General features: G+C 40.0%; 1 protein-coding gene across 2 annotated transcripts in view; it reads left to right on the top strand.

The window, feature by feature from the left end:
* The window catches only part of ARHGEF28 (Rho guanine nucleotide exchange factor 28), a 264,926-nt gene that overhangs the window by 199,371 nt on the left and 43,704 nt on the right, over positions 1–21,851 (top strand). For both annotated transcript variants that reach the window (XM_081090556.1, XM_081090557.1), the window contains 11 exons: positions 367–415; positions 2,578–2,722; positions 2,799–2,920; positions 4,170–4,310; positions 7,183–7,430; positions 9,141–9,263; positions 10,471–10,588; positions 13,661–13,915; positions 15,363–15,439; positions 19,201–19,379; positions 20,240–20,331. In XM_081090556.1, coding sequence (XP_080946682.1) covers positions 367–415; positions 2,578–2,722; positions 2,799–2,920; positions 4,170–4,310; positions 7,183–7,430; positions 9,141–9,263; positions 10,471–10,588; positions 13,661–13,915; positions 15,363–15,439; positions 19,201–19,379; positions 20,240–20,331 — 1,549 coding nt within the window. The remainder of the gene's footprint in view (positions 1–366; positions 416–2,577; positions 2,723–2,798; positions 2,921–4,169; positions 4,311–7,182; positions 7,431–9,140; positions 9,264–10,470; positions 10,589–13,660; positions 13,916–15,362; positions 15,440–19,200; positions 19,380–20,239; positions 20,332–21,851) is intronic.

The raw sequence follows: 21,851 nt of genomic DNA on the forward strand, positions 1-21,851 counted from the left end.
ATAACAGTAGCAAAATTACAGTTATGAAGTAGCAACGAAAATAACTTTATGGTTGGGGGTCACCACAACATGAGGAACTGTATTAAAGGGTGGCGGCATTAGGAAGGTTGAGAACCACTGCTCTAGGCTTTTAATAAAGCTGGGATATTCATGAGACTCATGTTCATGAAGCACACATTCATTATAACTTAGCATCTCATTATCATAACATTTTTCTTTGTTGCCTTTAATGTCTTTTGCTTTGAATTCCTCTTTGAAATAATGAAAATGATGTGATAAGAATCCTATCCTGTGTACTGTGTGGACATTCTTGTAGTTCATTGGTGCTTTGATCTTATTTTATGTGTTTCTGATGTTCTTTACCAGAAATTCCAAGAGAAATATAACAAGAACAAACCACAGACCATCCTTGGAAGTAAGTGATGTGGAAAACTAGAACTTTTCCAATTTCATACATTCCACACATTTTTCCTATGTAAAATACCCCCAACTTTTGCTTTCTCATTTGCCCAATTATTTCTTCTTTCAGAACAAATGCTTGGCATAATTTTTAGTTACTAGTATACAAAGAGATCAAGAATGGTATAAACTTCTATGGCAACCTAAAAGCCTTTGTACTACATTACTGTATGATTAAAAAAAAATTTTCAGTTACAGTTTACATTCTATGTTATTCTGTATTAGTTTCAGGTGTATAGCATGGAGTCATGATCTTTTATATTATGGAGGACTAAATGGAGGAGGTATTATGATTTTGCCTCAATTCTAAGATGCGATCTGGCATAACATGCACTACTGATTTAATAACCTTTTAGGGCAGTGGTTCTCAACCTGTGGGTCACGACCCTTTCACAGGGGTCACCTAAGACCATCGGAAAACACATATATAATCACATATTGTTTTTGTGATTAATCACTATGCTTTAATTATGTTCAATTTGTAACAATGAAATTGGGGGTCACCACAACATGAGGAACTGTATTAAAGGGTCGTGGCATTAGGAAGGTTGAAAACCACTGTTTTAGGGGAAAAAGAAACACTATATTAAATGTACATAATTTTATGTTTTCCTAGCAGTAGCACATATTTATCTACACCAGTACACACCACACACTTCTTAAGAATCACAAGATAAGGGGGGGGGGAAATCTTCAAGTTTGGAATTTATAGATTCTTATCATTCTCTGTTTTCTATTACCATAACAACCTGGTGTTTTTCTTAATTGTACTTGAGGCTGGAATTTCCTTAGCTCCTCTAGGATGGCTGTGAAATGTCAAGGTCTATCCAAGTTTTGTTTGCGTATTGTTAGATTTGGTTGTTCTATTTTTTTCTTGAATTATATATGAAATTTAAACAATTTCTCCTGAACATAATTGCAGGCTTTGACAGTTCCTTACATTGCATGCAAGAACCAGCCATACCATCATCTCTTACGTTTGAAATCCTTTGATTTGCTGTGAGAGATTAGTAATTTTTTCTGCCTCAAATGGCATTGTTTGCCATGTGATCGGCATTTTAAGTTTGTGGTCCCTTTTCATTTCAAGGCTGTAACAAAGTGTGACCCGTGTTTTTAAAACCCCTTGAATTAGGGGATAAGGAGGTATGCATCTTCATGGTGACATGGGATTGGGAGTGATGTTACACAAGGTTGAGCTAATGCAGTCAGTACAACTGTGACATAAATAACTGGCTGTTTTGACACCAGGAGTCCCTTTGACCTGAGCTTAAGGTACTTCTCGTTTTCATAAGGTTAAGCGTGAAAATAAAAAGCATATTAAATTTAATAAAATACCATCTATTCCCTCTCTTTACTTGGGAGTCACAAGACTAACGTTGAATCATGCATGTGTCAAATTCCTTGTAATATCCCCCTTTTGCTTGAGAAGGTGCGTGTGACAGCTATATTATAGGACTAAATATTTTCTCGGAGTTACAGATAGTATCCAGCAAATGTAAACGCACCTATGGCCACAGCATTTTAGAACTGACTCGAAAGGCACTGAAGCATTATTTAGTTTTCAGTATGTGAGACCCGGAGAAACAGGTCTCATTCTGATGAGCTTTTACGGTCCATGGGCTCAGCTTGGCTTTTATTTGTCTGAAATTCTTAGACCATAAAGACACAGGCTCCCCAGCGTCATTCCAATCCATTGACAGGCTCTGTGTGCGCGTGTGCTTGCTTATACACACACTATGCACTCTAGTCATAGTGCTAATGACACGTTGGCTTCTTCGAAGCTGGCTCCGGGGAGTGCAAGCAGTGGTTTATGAGAAAGCTGCCCCGGTGTGTTTCCCTGTTCCATTTTCTTGTTTGTTTGTGTTATCCCAGCCGCCCACAGTCTCCCAGTGGATGTGCTGGAGCAGGCCTGCAGCCCTGCCGTCAGGAGGGTGTGACATGGAAGGGACATTCGAAGCAGGTGTCGGGATGTGGAGGGAACTGGTTTCCAGGCTGAGCATGCGAAATGCTAGAAGCGGCCATTGAGTGTTCAGCTTTCTGGCTTTTAAGCGACTACCTGTACTTCTCGTAATTACTGCCCTCTATGAAAACACATGAAGCATCCATTCTGATTTCCAGATTCTTCATTTAGAGACGTCCCCCTGGCTGGTCTCTCCTTGCACCCTTCTTCCTCCATGCCCATCGGATTGCCAGCCGGGAGGAAAGACACCGTGGGGCAGGCCCATCCGTTGTCCAGAAGTGTTCCCGGCACCACCTTGGACAGGTAAGTCAGTGTGGTTTTACATCTTCTCACCCCAGAGCTGCTGTTGGGCTAACTCTTCTCCCTCTCTCCACTGCAGGAGGCCAGGCACATCCTTGGAGTCCGAGAGTGACGGGAACGCCTGGAGAAGCAGGTCTCATTCCGATGAGCTCTTACAGTCCATGGGCTCATCCCCCTCCACGGATTCTTTCTTAATGGAAGGTGAGAAAAAGATGTTTGCATGTACTGGTGTTTCTGTGAGCATTTGCCAAAAGGAATATTTTCTGAAGGATATAAGATTGAAAAAATATTCTTTGTTCTTTTTAAAAGAATTCTGTTTCATGGTGTCTCTTTGCTATAGGTATTTCTAAAAAAAAGAAAAAGAAAGTAAGAAAGAAAGAGAGAAAGAAAGGAAAAAAAGAAAATTTAGACCCAAAGAAGATTTTCATAGAGTGACCAAGGAAATATGATGTATTTTTTAGTAGACATATGTCATAAATATAATGATGAGAATGGCATACATTGTGTTTGTTATTCTTTTAAAAAGTTTTACAGCTATTAATGGAGTTGAAATAGGATTATAGATTAAAAAGATATATTTCAATTAGTTAAGAAAGGACTTGCTTGGAACTCTGGGATATTTATTGCCATCTGTTGCCTCCCACTTCTTGGGAAATAAAAACATTTTTTTAAAGAACATATTTTGTAGGATAGGACTTAATGTGGGGACTTACTTATCAAATCCAAGTTCTGTCAATAAGTGAAAGAAAACCGAATGAAAGGAGAGTCGTGACAAGAGAAAGGTGTGGACTCTGCCCAGGAATCTGTTTCTTTTATTTTAAACTTAAGACTTTAAATTCATTGTCATGTCATGTTTATTTCTCTGAGCTGGAATCATTTTTAGGTGTGTTATTTGGACAAACAGCACTTTGTTTTCTGGAAGGGTGTGTGTGTGTGTGTGTGTGTGTGTGTTGTCAAATTCTGTCAGAAAACTCTTGTGCTCACGTGACTTGAGTCCTGACACCATGTGTCATGTTTATATTAAGGACAGCAAGCCAAGTAAAGAGAAAATAAAGTGGACAAGAACAAGATTCAAATTTGAGTAAATAGTGCAAAACAGCCCAGGACAAAAGATTCTGTGTTCAAGATTCTGTAAGCACACATGGACTCTGAAGGTTACCAAAAGTAAAACTAAAACTAAAACAGAACGAGCCAAAACAAACAAACAATCTTCAAATGTCCTTTTTTTAGTATATACACAACCATTGTGTTAATATATGATTCTTTGCTTTCATGAGCGCAGTTTTGGTTTTCAGATGTCTCAACTCCATATCAACAGTATTTTGGCTTAGTTGTTTCTCTGTTGATAGCACAGTATTTAGTGTGATGAATCCATAAACGTGGGTACTGGTGAAGGTCTGTTTATGCTTCACATGTTACTCCACGTTTGACTTTTCCAAAACCACATTAGATGTCGTGGATTCTTCTCTGTGGAGTGACCTCAGCAGTGATGCCCAGGAGTTTGAAGCCGAGTCGTGGAGTCTTGTGGTGGACCCCTCGTTTTGCAGCAGGCAGGAGAAGGATGTCATCAAACGACAGGATGTCATTTTTGGTAAGCTTTTCAGATATGCTCCTTGGATGAAGCAATGTCATATGGAGGGAAAAACCTGGACTTTGAAACCATTCAGACCTGAGTTCAAATCCAAATTCTACCATTTTCTTTTTCTTTTTTAAGCAACTTTCTCAATGTGATTTTTATCTCTATATATATTTTTAAATATATTTTTATTGATTTCAGAGAGGAAGGGAGAGGGAGAGAGAGACAGAAACGTCAATGATAAGAGAGTATCGTTGATCGGCTGCCTCCTGCACGCCCCCTACTGGGGATTGAGCCTGCAACCCGAGCATGTGCCCTTGACCAGGATCGAACCCAGGACCTTCCAGTCCACAGTCCAATGCTCTGTCCACTGAGCCAAACCAGCTAGGGCCAAATGCTACCATTTTCTAGTTACTTAATTTCTGACAAATTGTTTAATTCACCCGGACCTCAGTGTCTCCATCTGTAAAATGGGAATAATGACACTCAGGTTTAAAATGTTGTGAAGATTAAATGAGGCATTGAGTGTACCTGATACAAAGCAGATTTTATTTCTTATACCCTTTTCAAGTTTACTTAAGCATGGCCTATGTACATTTACCTCTGCTATTATAAGAATCACGGGAAAATTTCACATATGTTGATGTAGGGTGGACAGGGCAATTATATATATGACACTGTAATTTTCCCGCACGCACCAGAGGTTGCCAGTCAGGTAAGCTGCAATGGGAGGGGCAGCACCTGGATTAGGGCAGCGTGTGACGGTGTGATGCGGTCCTGCCTATGGAGTTACACTCTGCTGACACTTACTATTTCATGCCATGTGAGGTGGAGGCAGTCTGAGTCAGGGGAAGTTCAATTATGCACTAGTTAGGAAAAAATGAGGTTGAAAAAATTTTCAAGTACAAAGTAGATGCTCAATAGTAGTTCCAAGAAGACACCCTATTTGAAAGATAAGACCAGCTCTTGGTTTTCACTGATCCCATGTGTAGGCAGACCTCGGAGATATTTCAGGTTCAGTGCCAGACCACCACAATAAAGCAAATAACGCAATAAAGTGAGTCATAATTGTTTTGCTGGTGGAGGATCTTGCCTTCAATCTGTAATAAATGCACAATAAAGCAAAGCACAATAAAACAAGGTATGCCTGTATGCAAGTGTGGCCCAAAGAGTCCCTTGGCAAATGAGGACCCCTTCTCTCCTGGGTGGTTATGCAGGCCAGGTGAGATGCTATGTAAGCGTGCTTGAAGTCTGTCCAGAGCTGCATTGGTGGGAGTTACTATGGAAAGGAAGATGCTGCCAGTATTTCTCATGCAATTTGTATTATACAGTAATTTTTCTTCACTTTCCTCTTGATTTCATATATTATTAAAAAGAACCTAACCCATTTTGGATGAATTTATCATGTAGGGTAGTTCACAGCATGGCCTTTGTGTCAGAAAGGCTTGGATTCTGGGAAAATTCCTTCACCTTTCTTCTTTATTGTCTTCTAAAGATGAGGGAAATCATTTCTACTTTGGGATCATGATAGATAGACTAAAGGATTAAATGAAATGATATGGTTATGTGTTTAGCACTGAAACATGGTAGGAAATAATGTAAAGTTAGTGGGTTCCCAATTAAAGAGATTTTTTGTTGCTGATAAAATAATAAAGCTACATTTAGATTTGTTTACCCTCCATGGCTAATATTTAATTAATTTATTTTTATTGTTGACATTTTAGATTCTTTCTTAAAACATGTGAGTTTGGAGAAACTAATCTAGGACTTGTGGTGCTTCTACAAATTGTGAATTACTATTTTCTCTCATGTTGCATTTTTAAAGTTGAGATTTAATTTACATACCATAAAGTTCACCCCTTTACAGTGAACCTAATGGTTTTTAGTATATTCACAAAGTTGTGCAACCATCAACTGCTATCTAATTCCATGGTATTTTCACGGCTCCAAAAGGAAAACTTGTACCCATTAGTAGTCATTCTCCATTTTCCCCTCCTACTTAGCCACATCCTCACCTCACCAACACTTCTTTATTGTCCATCTTTTTTTATTACAATTATCCTAGTATGTGTGTAGTCGTATCTTATTTTGGTTTTGATTTGCATTTCCTTGATAGCTAATGATGTAATTATTGGCCACTTGTATATGTTTGAAGAAATATCTATTTAAATATTTTGCCTATTTTTGAAGTGTGTTTATTGTTGTTGTTGTGAGAGTTATTTATATATTCTGGACACAAGTCCCTTACCAGGTATATGATTTGTAAATATTTTCTCCCATTTTATGGGTTATCTTTTTACTTCCTTGATGATGTTCCTTGATCATGATACATTGTTTTCCCCTAAAGAAAGTGGAATTTTAGAGACTAATCTAGTAATAGAAAGGGTCTATTATTATCTGCTTTCAGGAACTTTATTATATTTAATTCAATTTAATTCACCAAATTAATTGCACTCCTACTCAATGCAAAAAACAACCATCCTCTCCCCCAAACAACAACAACAACAACAACAACACACAACAAAACAAAACAAAACAGAAAAACTGAGACATACTAAGTTATATTTCAGAGAGCACTCAGGGAAGAGTAAGACCAGCTCCTCGCTGAAGGTACCTAAAGACGCTAGCTGGCTATGTCACGAGAGTTTCAGATACATTGGATTCTTAAGTATTGGACTTGAATTTATCTTCTTATATCTGGAAAAACAGAAAATGTTGATTAATTTAAGCTTGCATTAATGTTTAATTGATGCTGACTTTTATAGTGGAAAAAGGTTATTTTTAAATATTTCCTCTTTTTAATTTGTGTGACGTATAGTGTTTAGCTACTAATTTAGGTCCGTAGGGCTTCTTGTTTTAAAAGCCTGTTTCTGCTCCCGTGTTTCAGAGCTAATGCAAACGGAAATGCATCACATCCAGACCCTCTTCATCATGTCTGAGATCTTCAGGAAAGGGATGAAGGAGGAGCTGCAGCTGGACCACAGCACTGTGGACAAAATCTTCCCCTGCTTGGATGAGTTACTTGAAATTCATAGGCATTTCTTCTATAGCATGAAGGAGCGGAGGCAGGAGTCCTGTGCTGACAATGATAGGAATTTCGTCATTAACCGAATTGGAGATATTCTAGTCCAACAGGTAAGAGAGGTTTAAAGGTCCTAACCTCAAAAACGGAAAGGTTTGCAGATTCTCTACAGTATTAAACATCGATGGAGAACTGGAATTAATTTCATTTTGATTGACAGATGATTTTGATTGCTTTTCTTTTATTTGATGTTAGTTTATATGACTGATGCCTGAAAGTTTCATAAAGCCAGGGACTGGCCCTATCACTACCTCCACCAGGAGTCACAGCCACAAGTAAATCCCTTTATGAAAATTCTATTTAAACTTCTTATTGTGATGGCTTTCCAATAATGTGGCTCCCCAGTGGGCCTGTGACAGTCTTACCAACATCTTCAAGGCAAGCACTGGCTCGTTTTGGAGGAGGCAGATCTGCTACCATGAAAGCCTCAGAGTTCATGCCTGGGAAACAGAGGTTGTTCTATATGTCAAGCTTATTGAAACACGTATCCCACATCTCTGCTTCTCTCCATCAGTTAATTACTTGGCACCCTAGTTATCCATCTTTCTCCTTTATCTTGGCCAATGATTAATTACCTGTCTCTTGATCTATTTGTGATGTGCTGACAGAAATCAAATTCCCGACTGAGGGCTGAGTCCATGGTCATGGTCCCTTAGCCAGTGTACATGCCAGCCAGTGAGAGGTCCCCAAATGTTGCCACATAATCCTTTCTTCAATCTACAAAAATATTCAAACTATAAGTTGAAATCACGAAGACTACAAAAAGAATAAATTATATCAAATGTTTTTTATTTGGCTATTTGGTAATTGAATTAGTTCAGTATAATATAATCACATTAGATTACTGTCTTCCCTTTACCTCTTGACTACTTTCTTTTATTTTAATTGAAAAAGAGAAGTGATTGTGTTCAGAAGTACCATGGTTTTATACTTTTTTAAATAGTGAAATAGTTTATTCATATGCCATGAAAAGGCCAATAAAGTATCATGAGCTGCTTTTATAAAACATTTATAATATTGCTAAGAAGCAGGCCCATTAATAGACAAACAGAATATTCCAAAATTATTGTCTATTTATAGATTAATAAATAGGCAATTGTTTTAAGACTAGAGGCCCGGTGCACAAAAATTGTGCACTGGAGTGTGTGTGTGTGTGTGTGTGTGTGTGTGTGTATGTGTCCCTCAGCCCAGCCTGCACCCTCTCCAATCTGGGACCCCTTGGGGAATGTCCCAACTGCCGGTTTAGGCCCGATCCCTGTGGGATCGGACATCCCTCTCACAACCAGGACTCCTGGCTCCCAACCGCTCGCCTGCCTGCCTGCCTGATTGCCCCTAACCGCTTCTGCCTGCCTGATTGACACCTAACTACTCCCCTGCTGGTCCAATCGCCCCCAACTACCCTCCCCCGTCGGCCCAGTTGCCCCCAACTGCCTTCCCCTGCTGGCCCGGTTGCCCTCAACTGTCCTCCACTGCTGGCCTGGTCACCCCCAACTGCCCTCCCCTGCAGACCTGATCACCCACAACTGCCCTCCCCTGCCAGCCATCTTTTGGCTGTGGGTGCTGCCATCTTTGAGGGCATGGCAGTCAATTAGCATATTCCCTCCTTATTAGATAGGATATGCTCATCAGCATTGAGCTCTAGAAATCATGATCTTTATTCTTTATTTGCAAAGAATGTATTGAAATATATGAAAATTGCATTTTTCCTTTTGTGTTCAGAACTGACTCAATTTATAAACCATTTACTGAACTGTTATTCTCAGTTTTCAGAAGAAAATGCAAATACAATGAAGAAAATATATGGAGAATTCTGTAGCCATCACAAAGAAGCTGTCAGCCTATTTAAAGAACTCCAGCAAAATAAAAAGTTTCAGAATTTTATTAAGGCAAGTATTTTAAAACTCTATCATACAGTGGTAATCCAGTTTGGGAAAGTAGTTCATGCTTATTTCTTACGTAACCTCACTAAGTTTCACATCTAGATGCTGTTTTAGAAGGAAGTACTAATAAGTTTGTGGCCAAGATGGCAAGTCGTTTTTTCCATGTTAGTAAAATATTTCTTCTAAATCATTTTCTTTTGTAGCTTGTTATTTGTGAAGTCATGTCCTCCAAGCTTATGAGCACCTTTGCAATATCCTGTGAAGCTCTTTCATGCCCTGACAAGTTAAACATCAGAAGAATCATAGTATAAATAAGGACAGAATCCTTCCACTCCCACTGAATTAGCTTGAAGCAAATCCATGACTCATCATCACTTCATATGTATCTCTAAACAATATAATCTTTTAAAAAATTACAGAGACATTATCGTGCTTAGATAAATGAACAATAATTCTTTAATATTTTTCAACAGCTGGCTAATATTTGGATTTCCTGATTATTTCATAAAATTGAATTGCTTAAATCAGGATCTATCCAAGGTTCACAATTATATATGAGGGTTACATCTTTTTAATCTTTTTAAAATTTGAACAGTCCCCTTTCCTTTTTTTTTGCATCTAATTTACTTGTTAAAGAAATTTGTCCTTTAGCATTTCATGGATCCCAAATTTTTATCTAACATTTAAAAAATTCTATGAGATTCTCCTCCTTTTGTTTTCTTCCCACATACATGTATTTGAGAATTTGAAAACTTAAAGAATACTCTGAAATTTTTAGAAAAAATTGCCCTGATTAGAGGGAACTTTGAAGTTCCATGGTGAATAACAACACATAAAGAGGACGCCCTGTTGGAAAAATGTAGTTAATGTCAAACTCATACTCAAACTCTAACTTTGATTTCTGAGTATTTTTCAAAACTTTTGCTGTTCGTGAATCTTAACACTTATATGTATTGGAATTTACTCACATTTGGAATTAATTACAAATACATCGGAGCAACTTAAAACTTCTTGAAATCTTGGAGAGCTGGATTATTGAAATTAATGACAAAGTATACAAGTTAATGACAATCCATCAATTTTCAATTAATGTGTATTGTATTGTGTCTGAGTAGAAGTCCGCTGTTGCAGATTCTCTGTATTATTAAATTCACATCTATTTAGAAAATATGGATAGAGTTTGTGAATATAAAAATATATGTCTTTTTTTAAGCTCCGAAATAGTAATCTTTTGGCTCGACGCCGAGGAATTCCAGAATGCATCCTGCTAGTCACTCAGCGCATCACCAAGTACCCCGTGTTAGTGGAGAGGATATTGCAGTACACAAAGGGTGAGTGATGACTTCTGGGACAAACATTTGCCTCTTTCATTACTTTGAAACATGCCTGAGGTGTTGTAAAGACCTATAAATGCTTGTGGCCTCTGATTCATAAAGATTTCCATTATGGAAAAACTGTTAAAGCCTTAGGATTTGGATCTATTTTGAAAAGTTACCTTTTATAATGTGGCTTGGCCAATAGTCTAAAGTCCTCCAAGCAGCCCAAACTTTGACCCTGCCTTTCTCTTCTGCAGTCTTTCCATATCCAGATCTTCTTACTACCTCTTCATCCTCATCTTCCTGCTACCTTCCTGCTGTTTGTTGAAACATATGCGATTGATCCTAGCAACAAATGTCAACTCTCCTAAACAATGAATTATTAGATTGAGGATGATTTATGAAGGAGCTATTTTTGACCTTGTTAATTCATTAAGTTCCAGAGAGTAACATCTGGGTATCCCTTAAGGAGCTATTAATGCACATGGCTGGACTGTAAGCTCCTGCAGGGATCTAGAAGGCCTGTGTCTGTCTGGTTCACAGTTGGATCTTCAATGCCTCGTGCAGTGGTTGGTCAAGAGTAGCCTATCAATAAACAAACACATAGCAGTGCAATGAATGAATCAATAAAATTGCCAGCTCCAAATGTTCGCTTGTCAATTTTGAGTGTGTTATTATTGGGGGTTAGAGTGTTGTATTAACATGGGCTGGGTTTGTAGTTATGTAAACTTGCGTTGCTATTGCATATACTTGGTTCTGCCGCTCATTAGTTGGGCAAGTTAATTAAATGGGCCTCCGTTTTCTGCACTGCCAAGTGAGAATAATAATAATCCTCATCTTATGGAATTGTGAGGATCAAGTGAGATTGTCTCAGAAAGTGCCCAGTGCAGAGCCAATAAGTGGGAGCTGTTTTTATTCTCTTTATTATGATCAGTTGACTTAGAGATAATGAAAATGGTGTCCTAAGACACTGTGTAAGACCAATGAGATTTTGTATGCCAACTCTAAAAAAGTCAACTCTGACATTCTTTTTTGGGAAGGAGTCTAGGTGAGTAGGGGTCTAGGTGAGTAGCATCTATTCCTTGTGTCCTGTTTTTATGGATCCTTATAATATAACAGAAAATAGAAGCACAATATACAGAGAAAAACCTTATAAATTTTGTTTTCAGCAAAAGAATGAAGACAAAATCGAGACTTTTAGTTTGTATGATGTTCATATATACAATACCTCACAGACTCACATTTGTCAGATTGCATTAAGTCAGCTCCAACAATCATCCCATGCCACATTCCTGGGAGAATGAATAATAGTGATTCCCTAGCGTGTGTCAACCGTGATAATTACGACACATGGCTCCTCACACACGCCTTGGGTCCGACCTTCCCAATGGTCAGTCTCTCTCTCTGGCTGCTGAGAACATGGTTCACATGACTCTATTATGGCAATGCTTCTCAAACTTCATTAGGAGTTACCCTGCACCTGGGGATTGCTTACATGTCGATTCTGATTCAGTTAGCCTGAGACAGAACCCAAGGTATGCGTTTCTAACAATACTCCCCGGTGAGTCTGATGCTGCTAGACTTTGAGCAGCAAGCTATTGTAAGATAGTAATTTGTCCCTGAAGGTCAAGACTTTGAGCCTTTTCTTGGCCTTACCTCTTGTCACTCAAGATTGACTTTCTTTACTCAACTTTGCTACAATGAAATATGCTCTTTAGAAAGAACTTTGGTGGGGGGCAGGGTGTGTGCTGCTCAGTGGGCAGTAGGCGTAGTAAAATAGTGAGGTGTGTCCTTTCACGGGCAATGAGAAAGACTCTTTGTTGAAGATGAATGTCTGCATCTCTTCCTTGGCTTTTCTGACAGATCCTCATGTATCTAGCACATTTAGAACTCAAAACATTTAGGCCCTTTGGAGTCCTTGTTCTCATCCCACTTGGCTGCTGTTCCTTCGTGTTTATTTCTGCTGCTGTAGGCTCTAGAGAATCTTTGATTGTTCTCTGCCAATTTTTTTTCTCATCTTTTAGAAACTTCTAACCTCCTGAAACTTTCCCCTTCAGTTCATTTTGCCTCAATAAACATCAACTAGGTGGTTTTTTAAATCCTCAAATATAGAAAATAGCTACACTTGGTTTTATCTGGAGTTTCAGGAGGCTGATCCAGAAACTCCTCCAGAGCCTTTGCTTAAGATAATCCAGAGATAAGATCAGGTGGCCAGTGTTTTAAAGAATAACAACTAGACTCGGTGATCATCTCCTCTGTTGGCATGAGCCACTAGGCACAGTGCCATGGTCCGGTTTTTTTAGTTCAAAAAATGTTTAATATGTATTATTGACATATTTATCTTCCTGCTAATGCACTTGTAAAATGTAGTTTTGAGTATTATTTTTATGGAGGAAGGGATCCAAGAAAGCAATTGAGTCTAAGGCCCATTCAAGGCACCTTGAAGCTCTAATTTATGAAAGGACTTCAACCTAGGCCTGTGGCTTGGTTAAGTTCTGAGAAGCTTGGTGTGGGGATAACTTGATTACCTGTGTGTGGGAAGGTAAAAGGAAGGCCTAACTTAGTATACACAGTGGGGCAAAAATAGGTTTACAGTTATTCTGATGGAAAATAATTAATAAATAACAATCCAAGAATAAACGCTGTGTTTTGCATACTCACAACTGTAGATGCTTTTGCCCCACCTTGTTCCTATAGAAAATAATTAATAAATCATAATCCAGAAATAAACACTGTGTTTTGCATTCTCACAACTGTGGCTACGTTTGTCCCACCTTGTATATAAGACATTCCCTGCTCTAGGAGGAAGGTCAAACCAGTCTCTAGAAACCAGACATCCTATTTTCACAGTGTTTCAGCTGAAGCACATCTGATATGCAAATCTTTTATAGTTAAATATCTTAACTGTTCTTTTGGGAGGAGGGTGCACAGTGATAATGTGGTATTTGAATTTAATCCAACATTTTTGTTCAGAGACTTTTGCTGCTTGGATGATACATTTAACTGTATTTAAAAGTACAGGAAAACACTGTCTCCCTTAGCTCTCTGGCTTATTGTATCGCGTTTCTTTCTTTTTTTCCCACGCAGAAAACACAGAAGAACATAAAGACTTATGCAAAGCTCTTTGCCTAATAAGAGACATGATAGCAGCAGTGGATTTAAAAGTCAGCGAATATGAGAAAAACCAAAAATGGCTCGAGATCCTAAGTAAGATCGAAAACAAAACATACACCAAGCTCAAAAACGGCGATGTGTTTAGGAAGCAGGCACTGATAAGCAAAGAGAGGACTTTATTACATGACGGCCTTGTTTTTTGGAAAACTGCTACGGGCCGTTTCAAAGGTACTGTGGCACTCCCAGACCGATTTCTCCCTTTTTTCACACGTGATATTCATGTAACAGAGGACAGATTTTCAAAAGATAAATCGTTCAGAAATGTAGGCACAAGCCCTGGGTCAGTGGGAAAATTCCTGTAGGATCAAGTTGTGAACATTCATAGGCAATGTGGCCAGTCTACGAGCCTTTAGTGGCAATTTGCAGCTCTAAGCGAAAGCCCTTATGTATGTCTTGATTGCCCAAGTTTGTGATGTTTGAATCAAAGGAACTCAGAATTCTGCTAATTGTTGGCACACAAATGTTAATCTGGCAAATGTGATTTAAAGTGGGGTGGTACACCTGCACAACCAGCTCAGGACTGGGTGGGGAGGGGTGAACTCTGAATGTCACGTTCGGTACTGACTAACATATTGCAAAAAATAGACACGTTTACATTGCTGTAGATGCTTCCTCAGTACGAACAGCATTAACGTGACTCCACTAATCTGGTCTGAGTCTAGAACAGTTTATTCATATTCTTAGGGGCTGATTCTGTAGCTAGCATCTTGCCTGATCTAGGCTTTCTCAACCCTGGCCACACGCTAGAATCGCCTCTGGAGCTTAAAAAACTTACTACTGCTTATCTCCCCCCAGAAATTCTGAGCGTATTGGTCTGGGGGTGAAGCTCAAGTATAGAGGTGTTTAAAAGCTTGCAGGTGAGTCTGCTGCGCAGCCTGGCTAAGAGCCTCTGGTCTGCTCTCCTTGTTTTTAATGCACTCAGGTAAACACCGAGAGGTTGTTAATCCTATTGGAGGACTGTCAAGTTTCGCTGGTGGTTGCCACTAATGACCAGAATGGGATTTGTTGATCAGCAACTTGCCATGTGGCACCTCAACATTAACCACAATTAGAACATTAACCAAACTAAGATATTAAGCACTGGCTATAGATCCTGTGTGTCCAATCATTTGCTCTTGATCCATTTTGCAGAATCATTAGTTTGGTAGCTCTGTCAGAACTATCAGTGGTATAGAGAAGATGGGTTCTTGTGAACAATTTGTAAGGGAAGTATAGGATTTAGATGGAACGAAATAGCAGATTTTAATATATAATTTGAGGCAGAAGCTGCCCTCTAACATTTTTAATTAGCACTTCCTTTTTCCCATAAAGGAAAGAGCTTGCACCATTCTATTAAAACTTTTTGTTTAATTGGATATTTTTCTTCCTTTGTAAAAGTTACAACATTAAATTTGCTGGAGATTTAGCAATACTTACAGTGACACACATAAACATGCATACCTAAATACAGCTTGTCTGTTAAGTTATCTATAAAATATCGTTGGCTATCATAATGCAGGCATTTTTATCAAAGTTTCATAACTAGACAAAGTCTTTTTATTTTTTTAAATATTTAATGTCGGCATTTGAACTGTGGTTTGCTTCATTGTTACTAACAAAGCTTTTTTCTTTGAAGATATCCTAGCGCTACTTCTAACTGATGTGCTGCTCTTTTTACAAGAAAAAGACCAGAAATACATCTTTGCAGCTGTTGTAAGTATATGACCACGTGATGCATGTTTAATCCCACATCTCCTTGAAAAATTCCTGACATTCCTGGTGACATTATATAGTCATGGGTGAGAATATACCCCTGTTATATTCCCATTGTAATTAATGACTACAGTGTTTAGTAACAAACATCTAATGGGATTTAAGCAACATGATGAATGTTGAGTTATCACAGCTAGGATAGATAGTTAGCTGGCTCAGCAGTTTAACCAATTATGAATATATATATAATTTAATCTTTATTGTTGAAATTATGATATAGGTTCCCCCCCCCCCATTAACCTCTTCAATTATGAAAAGATTGCAGTAGTTTGGTACTGGCTGGTGAACAGGCACTGCCATAACTCCCTCCCCCCTGCCGTGACCCTCTGCCATCTGGTTCTCTAGGTCTTTCCTCCAAATACCCACCCCCTTGGCTTCCCAGAAACTCACATGTTAATGTTGGTCACTTCTGGTACCTTGCTGCCTGTCTTCTGTACCTGTTGCTAACCCCGTTCATAACTGTCATGACTTTCCTTCTGTCCAACAAGAGAACACCATCCTGGTATCTCCAGTTTAAAGATTCCTGTTATTTCTACTATAATGGTTACTAATGATGGAGGCTGTTCCTATAATAGTTATCTCTGTAGTATGCTATGTTAACCTCATTGCCAGAAGAGTAGATTAGCAATAAAGCCAGAGTTTTAGATCATTTCTTATGCAGCATCTTGTGGTCCAAAATGACTCATTTAGAGGAGGAAGATGTCATCAGTTAACTCCTTGTCAGCATCATGGAGCACCAGGCCCTGGTAGAGGAAAGAATCTGAGGTGCAGGACCAAGGTGGACAGCATGATGGTGTCTCTAAAACGCTAGTGATTATCATCCATTGACTGATAGGATGTTCAGGTATCATCAGCGGATACCATCATTTCCACCTGTTTTTGGCAAATTCAAAGCTTATGCTGCTCAGAGTAAACAAGAAGCATGCCTGCCCAGTGGGGGGTCCTGGGGAGGAAGAGGCTGGAACAGTGCCTCACCTGCCTGTCGGGGCTTGTCAGGTTGGGGCAATCAATCGGCTTCTGCACCGTTCAGCACATTGCCTCTGATCACAGAGTGTGCAAGTTGTATAAAGTCCAGAGATGCTCTCCCAAAGTGACACCAGCAGAAAACCAGAGGCTTTTACCACATCCCCAATTTCCTGATCTGTTTGAATTATATGTATTGCAAATGTCATGACCCCCTACTGATGTGTCCAGCAACCCCTCTCGGCTGTTACGGGGTTCTCTGAAAGAAAGCAGAGTAAATGAGTGGGCCGTTTGACCTGTGGTTGGCGAGAAAACACATTTACATCCCTGCTTTATAGAAACCAGGGTTCCTCAAAACCAAAGACCGAAAGAAGAAGCAAATCCTGCCTCCTCGGGTGGTACTATCGGCCAGACAACCAGATGGTGGATCAAAGAATTAGGAACAGCATATGGACAACGGTTTTGTTTATAAAACAACAGAGTATATGGATTGAGAACTAGCTGTGATGTTTAGCTTTTAGTATAACTTGAAGTATGGATTTGCCCCTCTTGTCTGACCTCTTGAAGAGTTATCTGTGCCACCCATAGACCACATTTACCATGAAATGGGACTTTAGGGATGCAACCCACCAAATGCCAGGTTGAAGGCAGCCACAACTCAGCTCTTCTGGGTAAAATGTGTTTGGCAACGGACAACAGTGAGATGGTGCGGATATCGTTTCCTGAAGATGTTAGCCTAACATGTAGCTGCCAGCTAAGCCCTTGCTGATGTCAGGAAGCAAAAGAGGAAGCATTATCCTTAAAGAGTCAAGTGCACCCTACTGTCAATCAGATGCTTTTTAGTTGCATCATATACATTTAGTTGGCACAGCCTATGTGTCATAAATATCTTATGGTTAATATCTTGAGGGAGTTGATGCATTGGCTAAGAGTATGCAAATATCTGTATTTCCTGGTTCTCACATGAGTATTTTATAAAGTTATCTTCATGCTAATACCCACAGGTGAGATTCTCTGTCTCTTGTACTATTGGACAAACTTCTTTAGTAAATGCTTGCCACATGTTACAGAAGACATGATGAATTTGGAAATGGCCAGAAGATAAACAGCTGAAAAATAGGAAGAGGATGGAATAGCTCCCCTAAAAGATAATTGTTTTCAAAGAGGACTCAGCTGGAAATGGCAGTAGGACTCAGATATATAAAATGAATAGGAAAAAAGCAGATGTGTTCACTAAATCCTGGAATGCTGAGTGTAGGAGGTTGTCTTGCCATGTAGATGTGCAAGTTGAAACGAGGAGGTGACCTTCAGGTCTTGTTATCACAGTGGAATCACAAATAGAATTGCTCACCCATAGACTCAGCCACCTTGTGGAATCACAGTGGATATATTGTAACCATGGGGCTACCAGTGGCAGCTCCGGTTCCTCTTCTTCTGTGGCAGAGGCCTTCCATGCGTGCCTGCAGACCTCCTCAGATGTGGTGGGGCTGTGGATGCTGGGAGAGCAAAGCCAGCACTAGAGTCAGCAGTGAGGCAATGAGCAGCATGTTCTGGTAAAGGCGTCGCTCAGTCCATGAGGGAGAAGCAAAACCACTTACTGCGACCTACACTATAAACAGGGATGGAAGCCACAAACCAAGGAAGAGTCTTCATATTTACCCCCAAAACATCAGCAGCATTCCTTTGGCTATTCTTCCAGCTACGGCTGCCTCACTACATTACTATATTCAGTGTCTCATTCATCTCTGAATTCCTGAGTCTTAGAGGGAACAGTGTTCACAGGAAATATTGGGAGAAGAGGTGACTTCATCATGGATTGGATGCCAAGTTGTATACTTTCTTCCTATTCCCCTCCAATAGAATTAAGCTAAATCTCATTCTACAGACATTTAGTGAGTGCCTGCTCATGCAAAGCACTGTGTCAGACATGAAGATGAATTAGACCTATTCCTGCCCACCAAAGGGTCCCCTGGTTGGTGGAAATAAGACACATTTACAGGTAGAACTGTGGAAGCTGTGTTGCTGCTCCTATGATAGCAGGAGACACTGGTTATGCCAGGGGGGTCTAAAGCTTGGCTGCCTCATTCTTGCCTGTCATGTTTGCATTCCACTCCTTGGTATCTGGGATTCTGTATCTGTCCCCTTATTGAAACAGTGTTGTTGTTAACTGTCAAATCCAAGGGACTCTTTAGGTCTTCCATCTCTCTCAATCTCTTTATAATATTTGATATACTATTTCCTCTCCCTTGCCTTTCTAGAAAAATTCATCCACCCCTGACTATGGCATTTTGATGTTTTTTCTTAGTGCTCTGATGGTCCTCTCTTTTTAAAAGTGGTCCTTTTACTTTATTTTATTTTATTTTTTGTTGTAAGGTAATTTTATTTACTTGCAGCAATTAAAGGAGTTGGGATTTATATCCGAAGCTCTGCCTCCCCACAGGGAGTCTTAGCGATTGCTTATGCACACTCTTTGGTCAATGACGGGTTAGTTTCTTTAAAAGGTGTCCTTTTAAACCACCAATTCTTGAGGACAAACACTTCCCTGTATCTTTTCTTCCCACCCTGTCTTCACCATAACTGTTCCATGGAGCTCTTGCCAACTTCCTCAGCTCTTGGGAAAAGAGTGAAGTGATATTAAGACTTACCTAACACGGTTGCTTTTCTTCGCTAACGTGCTCTGAAAGACCTCACTTTGGATGGGATGCTGTTTCATCTGCACGTCCTCCTATTTTGCGCAGGATCAGAAGCCATCCGTTATTTCCCTTCAGAAGCTTATCGCCCGAGAAGTTGCTAATGAGGAGAGAGGAATGTTTCTGATCAGCGCTTCTTCTGCTGGCCCTGAGATGTATGAGATTCACACCAACTCCAAGGAGGAGAGAAATAACTGGATGAGACGGATCCAGCAGGCAGTCGAGAGGTAACGTTTCCTTCTGTCCATCCGCTAGGAAGTGGCTGGTTCAATGGGGAGCATGCTCTAACTGTGTCTCCCTTGCATGAAAACTGCCTCAGCCCGGGCGGTCTGCTCCCCTGCACCTGCCTGTGATAGGCCCTCACCTGCAGCTCTGTCCTCCGAGCCTCCCTGCATGCAGCCCCCATCCTCCCCTCTGCCTGCGGCAACCCTACCCATCTTGGTGCAGCCCCTGTCCATCTCCTTCTCGAACACCTCTTTGCTTCCATTGGCTCTTTCTTACCTGAAATTCTTTAACATGCTCTCTGAAGCATTTATTTGGTGCTTGTCATAAACTGCCTTGTAGCTATAATCACTTTCTATGTATATATGTTATTTATTAGATTGGAAGCTCCTGGAGGGCAGGGACCATATCTTATGTTTCTCTGTGGACTGGATTCTGAAGAATCATTCAATAAACGTTTTTAGATTAGTGGATCTAAGTGCTCTAAGTCAATTTACTCCTCCTTATTGTGCACAAGCAGTTTTTATAAATGGGGGTGGGAGAGTGGGGGTGGTCATTTTTCATGGTAATTTGATTCATTAGATCTTGAATGATGTTACATAAAATTCCTTCATTGCCACTGTACCCCACCCAACCTGGCACCCTACTCCCATTCCCTATGCTGCTGGCTTTGAGGGCTGTTACATTACGCAAGGTCCTTTACATGCTCAAGAAAACCAAATCTCTTGGCCAGGGGGCATATTGAATTCTCTTTATGTTGACTTTTTCTTTGAATGATTCTACTGCCTCTCTGGTGTCTTTCTAATGACCCTAAAGGCACTTGGACTTGGTTTGAGTTGTCTCTCTTGACTGTTGTCTTTTAAAGTTGCCCAGAAGAAGAAGAAGGGAGGACAAGTGAGTCTGATGAAGAGAGGCGGAAAGCTGAAGCAAGAGTGGCCAAAATTCAGCAATGTCAAGGTACAGTGCTGGCACCTACGGTTCCCTGGTTGTTGTGTGTGTCCGTGGATGGTGAGAAAGCCCAGGGGTCATGAATGGGAAGCTATGACTGACTGATTAATCTAATTCTGTGCATGCAAGGCCCACTCTAACTACTCTCAAACAAACAAACAAAAAAACTGGCTCTGGGAGTGCTTAAATAAGGTGTATCTCTCCCTACTTCCTCCTTTGTGATGAAGAACACATATTTTTAAAAGCTGTGGTACATATATACAATGGAATATAACTTGGCCATGAAAAATAATGAAATCGTACCATTTACAACAGCCTGGCTGTATCAGAGGGGTATTGTACTAAGTGAAATAAGTCAGAAAAAGGCAAATACCATATGCCTTCACTTATATGTGTGATCTAAAGAAAAATATAAATGAATAAGCAAAATGGAAACAGATTTTTTACATACAGAGAACATTTTGATGGCTGTCAGAGGTGAGGACGGTGGGGGACTGGGTGAAAAAGGTGAAGAGATTATAAAGTACAGATTGGTAGTTATAGAATAGTCACCGGGATGTAAAGCACAACATAGGGAATGTAGTCAATAATGTTGTAATAACTCTGGATGGTGCCAGGTGGTACTGGAATTATCAGGGAAACACTTTGTAAAGTATATGATTGTCTAACCACTATGTTGTACACATGAAACTAATACAAAATAATATTGAATGTAAAAAATAATATATTTTTTAAATTTTTGCACGTGACACATATGAAACAGTAACTGTGAGTGGTGTGGCACCAGTGGTTCTAAGAACTGCTGTCCAGTGGTTTAGCTTTAAGGCCCAGCACTGTCAGGTCACAGTTGTATGACTGTAATTAAGGAACACAAGAGCTCTGGTCCTCAGTTTCCAAGTCCATGAAATTTGGAAATTAAGTCAACTCAGTGATTCTCATCTTTGGCTGGACCTTAGAATCACTGCGGGTAGGCTGTTCAAGGTCCTGGCGCCTGGGCCCCACCCTCAACCAATTCAGGGAGAATCTGTCGGGGGTGGGGTGCAGACATTAGTATTTTAAACTCTCCCAGGTGATTCTGAGGCAGAGAGATGGAGAACCCCTGGATTAGATGCTGGTTTGGTCCCTTTAAGCTCGAAGAATCCTGTGACATGCTGAGATCAGAGGAAAACGATGCATGAAAGTTGGTCAAAGAAATTGGAGGTTTAGGAATAGAAACATGAGCCACTGTGTTTGGTTTTGACCAAGGCGGGCTGGAGCCTTTGCATTGCTTTCCCTTGTGGGTTTCACTCAGTATGGATGAGCCGCCTCAGTGTCATTCCCCAGCTTAATGTTTCGTCGTAATAGAAAACAGCCCCAGCCAAGAATAGCTTTGCAAGCTTTTCTGAAATTAGGGGACTGGGAAAGGAAATGGACATTTATTGAGTACCCCGTTTGTAGGAAATGCATTGGCAGCTCAGAGAAGTAGGTCGTTTGCTGGAGGCCGCAGTCCCTGAATGGAACAGTTAGGGTTTGAACTTGGATCTGTCCCA

This window comes from Myotis nattereri (genome assembly GCF_964212035.1).
Source record: "Myotis nattereri genome assembly, chromosome: 4".
In the NCBI taxonomy this organism is placed as follows: domain Eukaryota; kingdom Metazoa; phylum Chordata; class Mammalia; order Chiroptera; family Vespertilionidae; genus Myotis; species Myotis nattereri.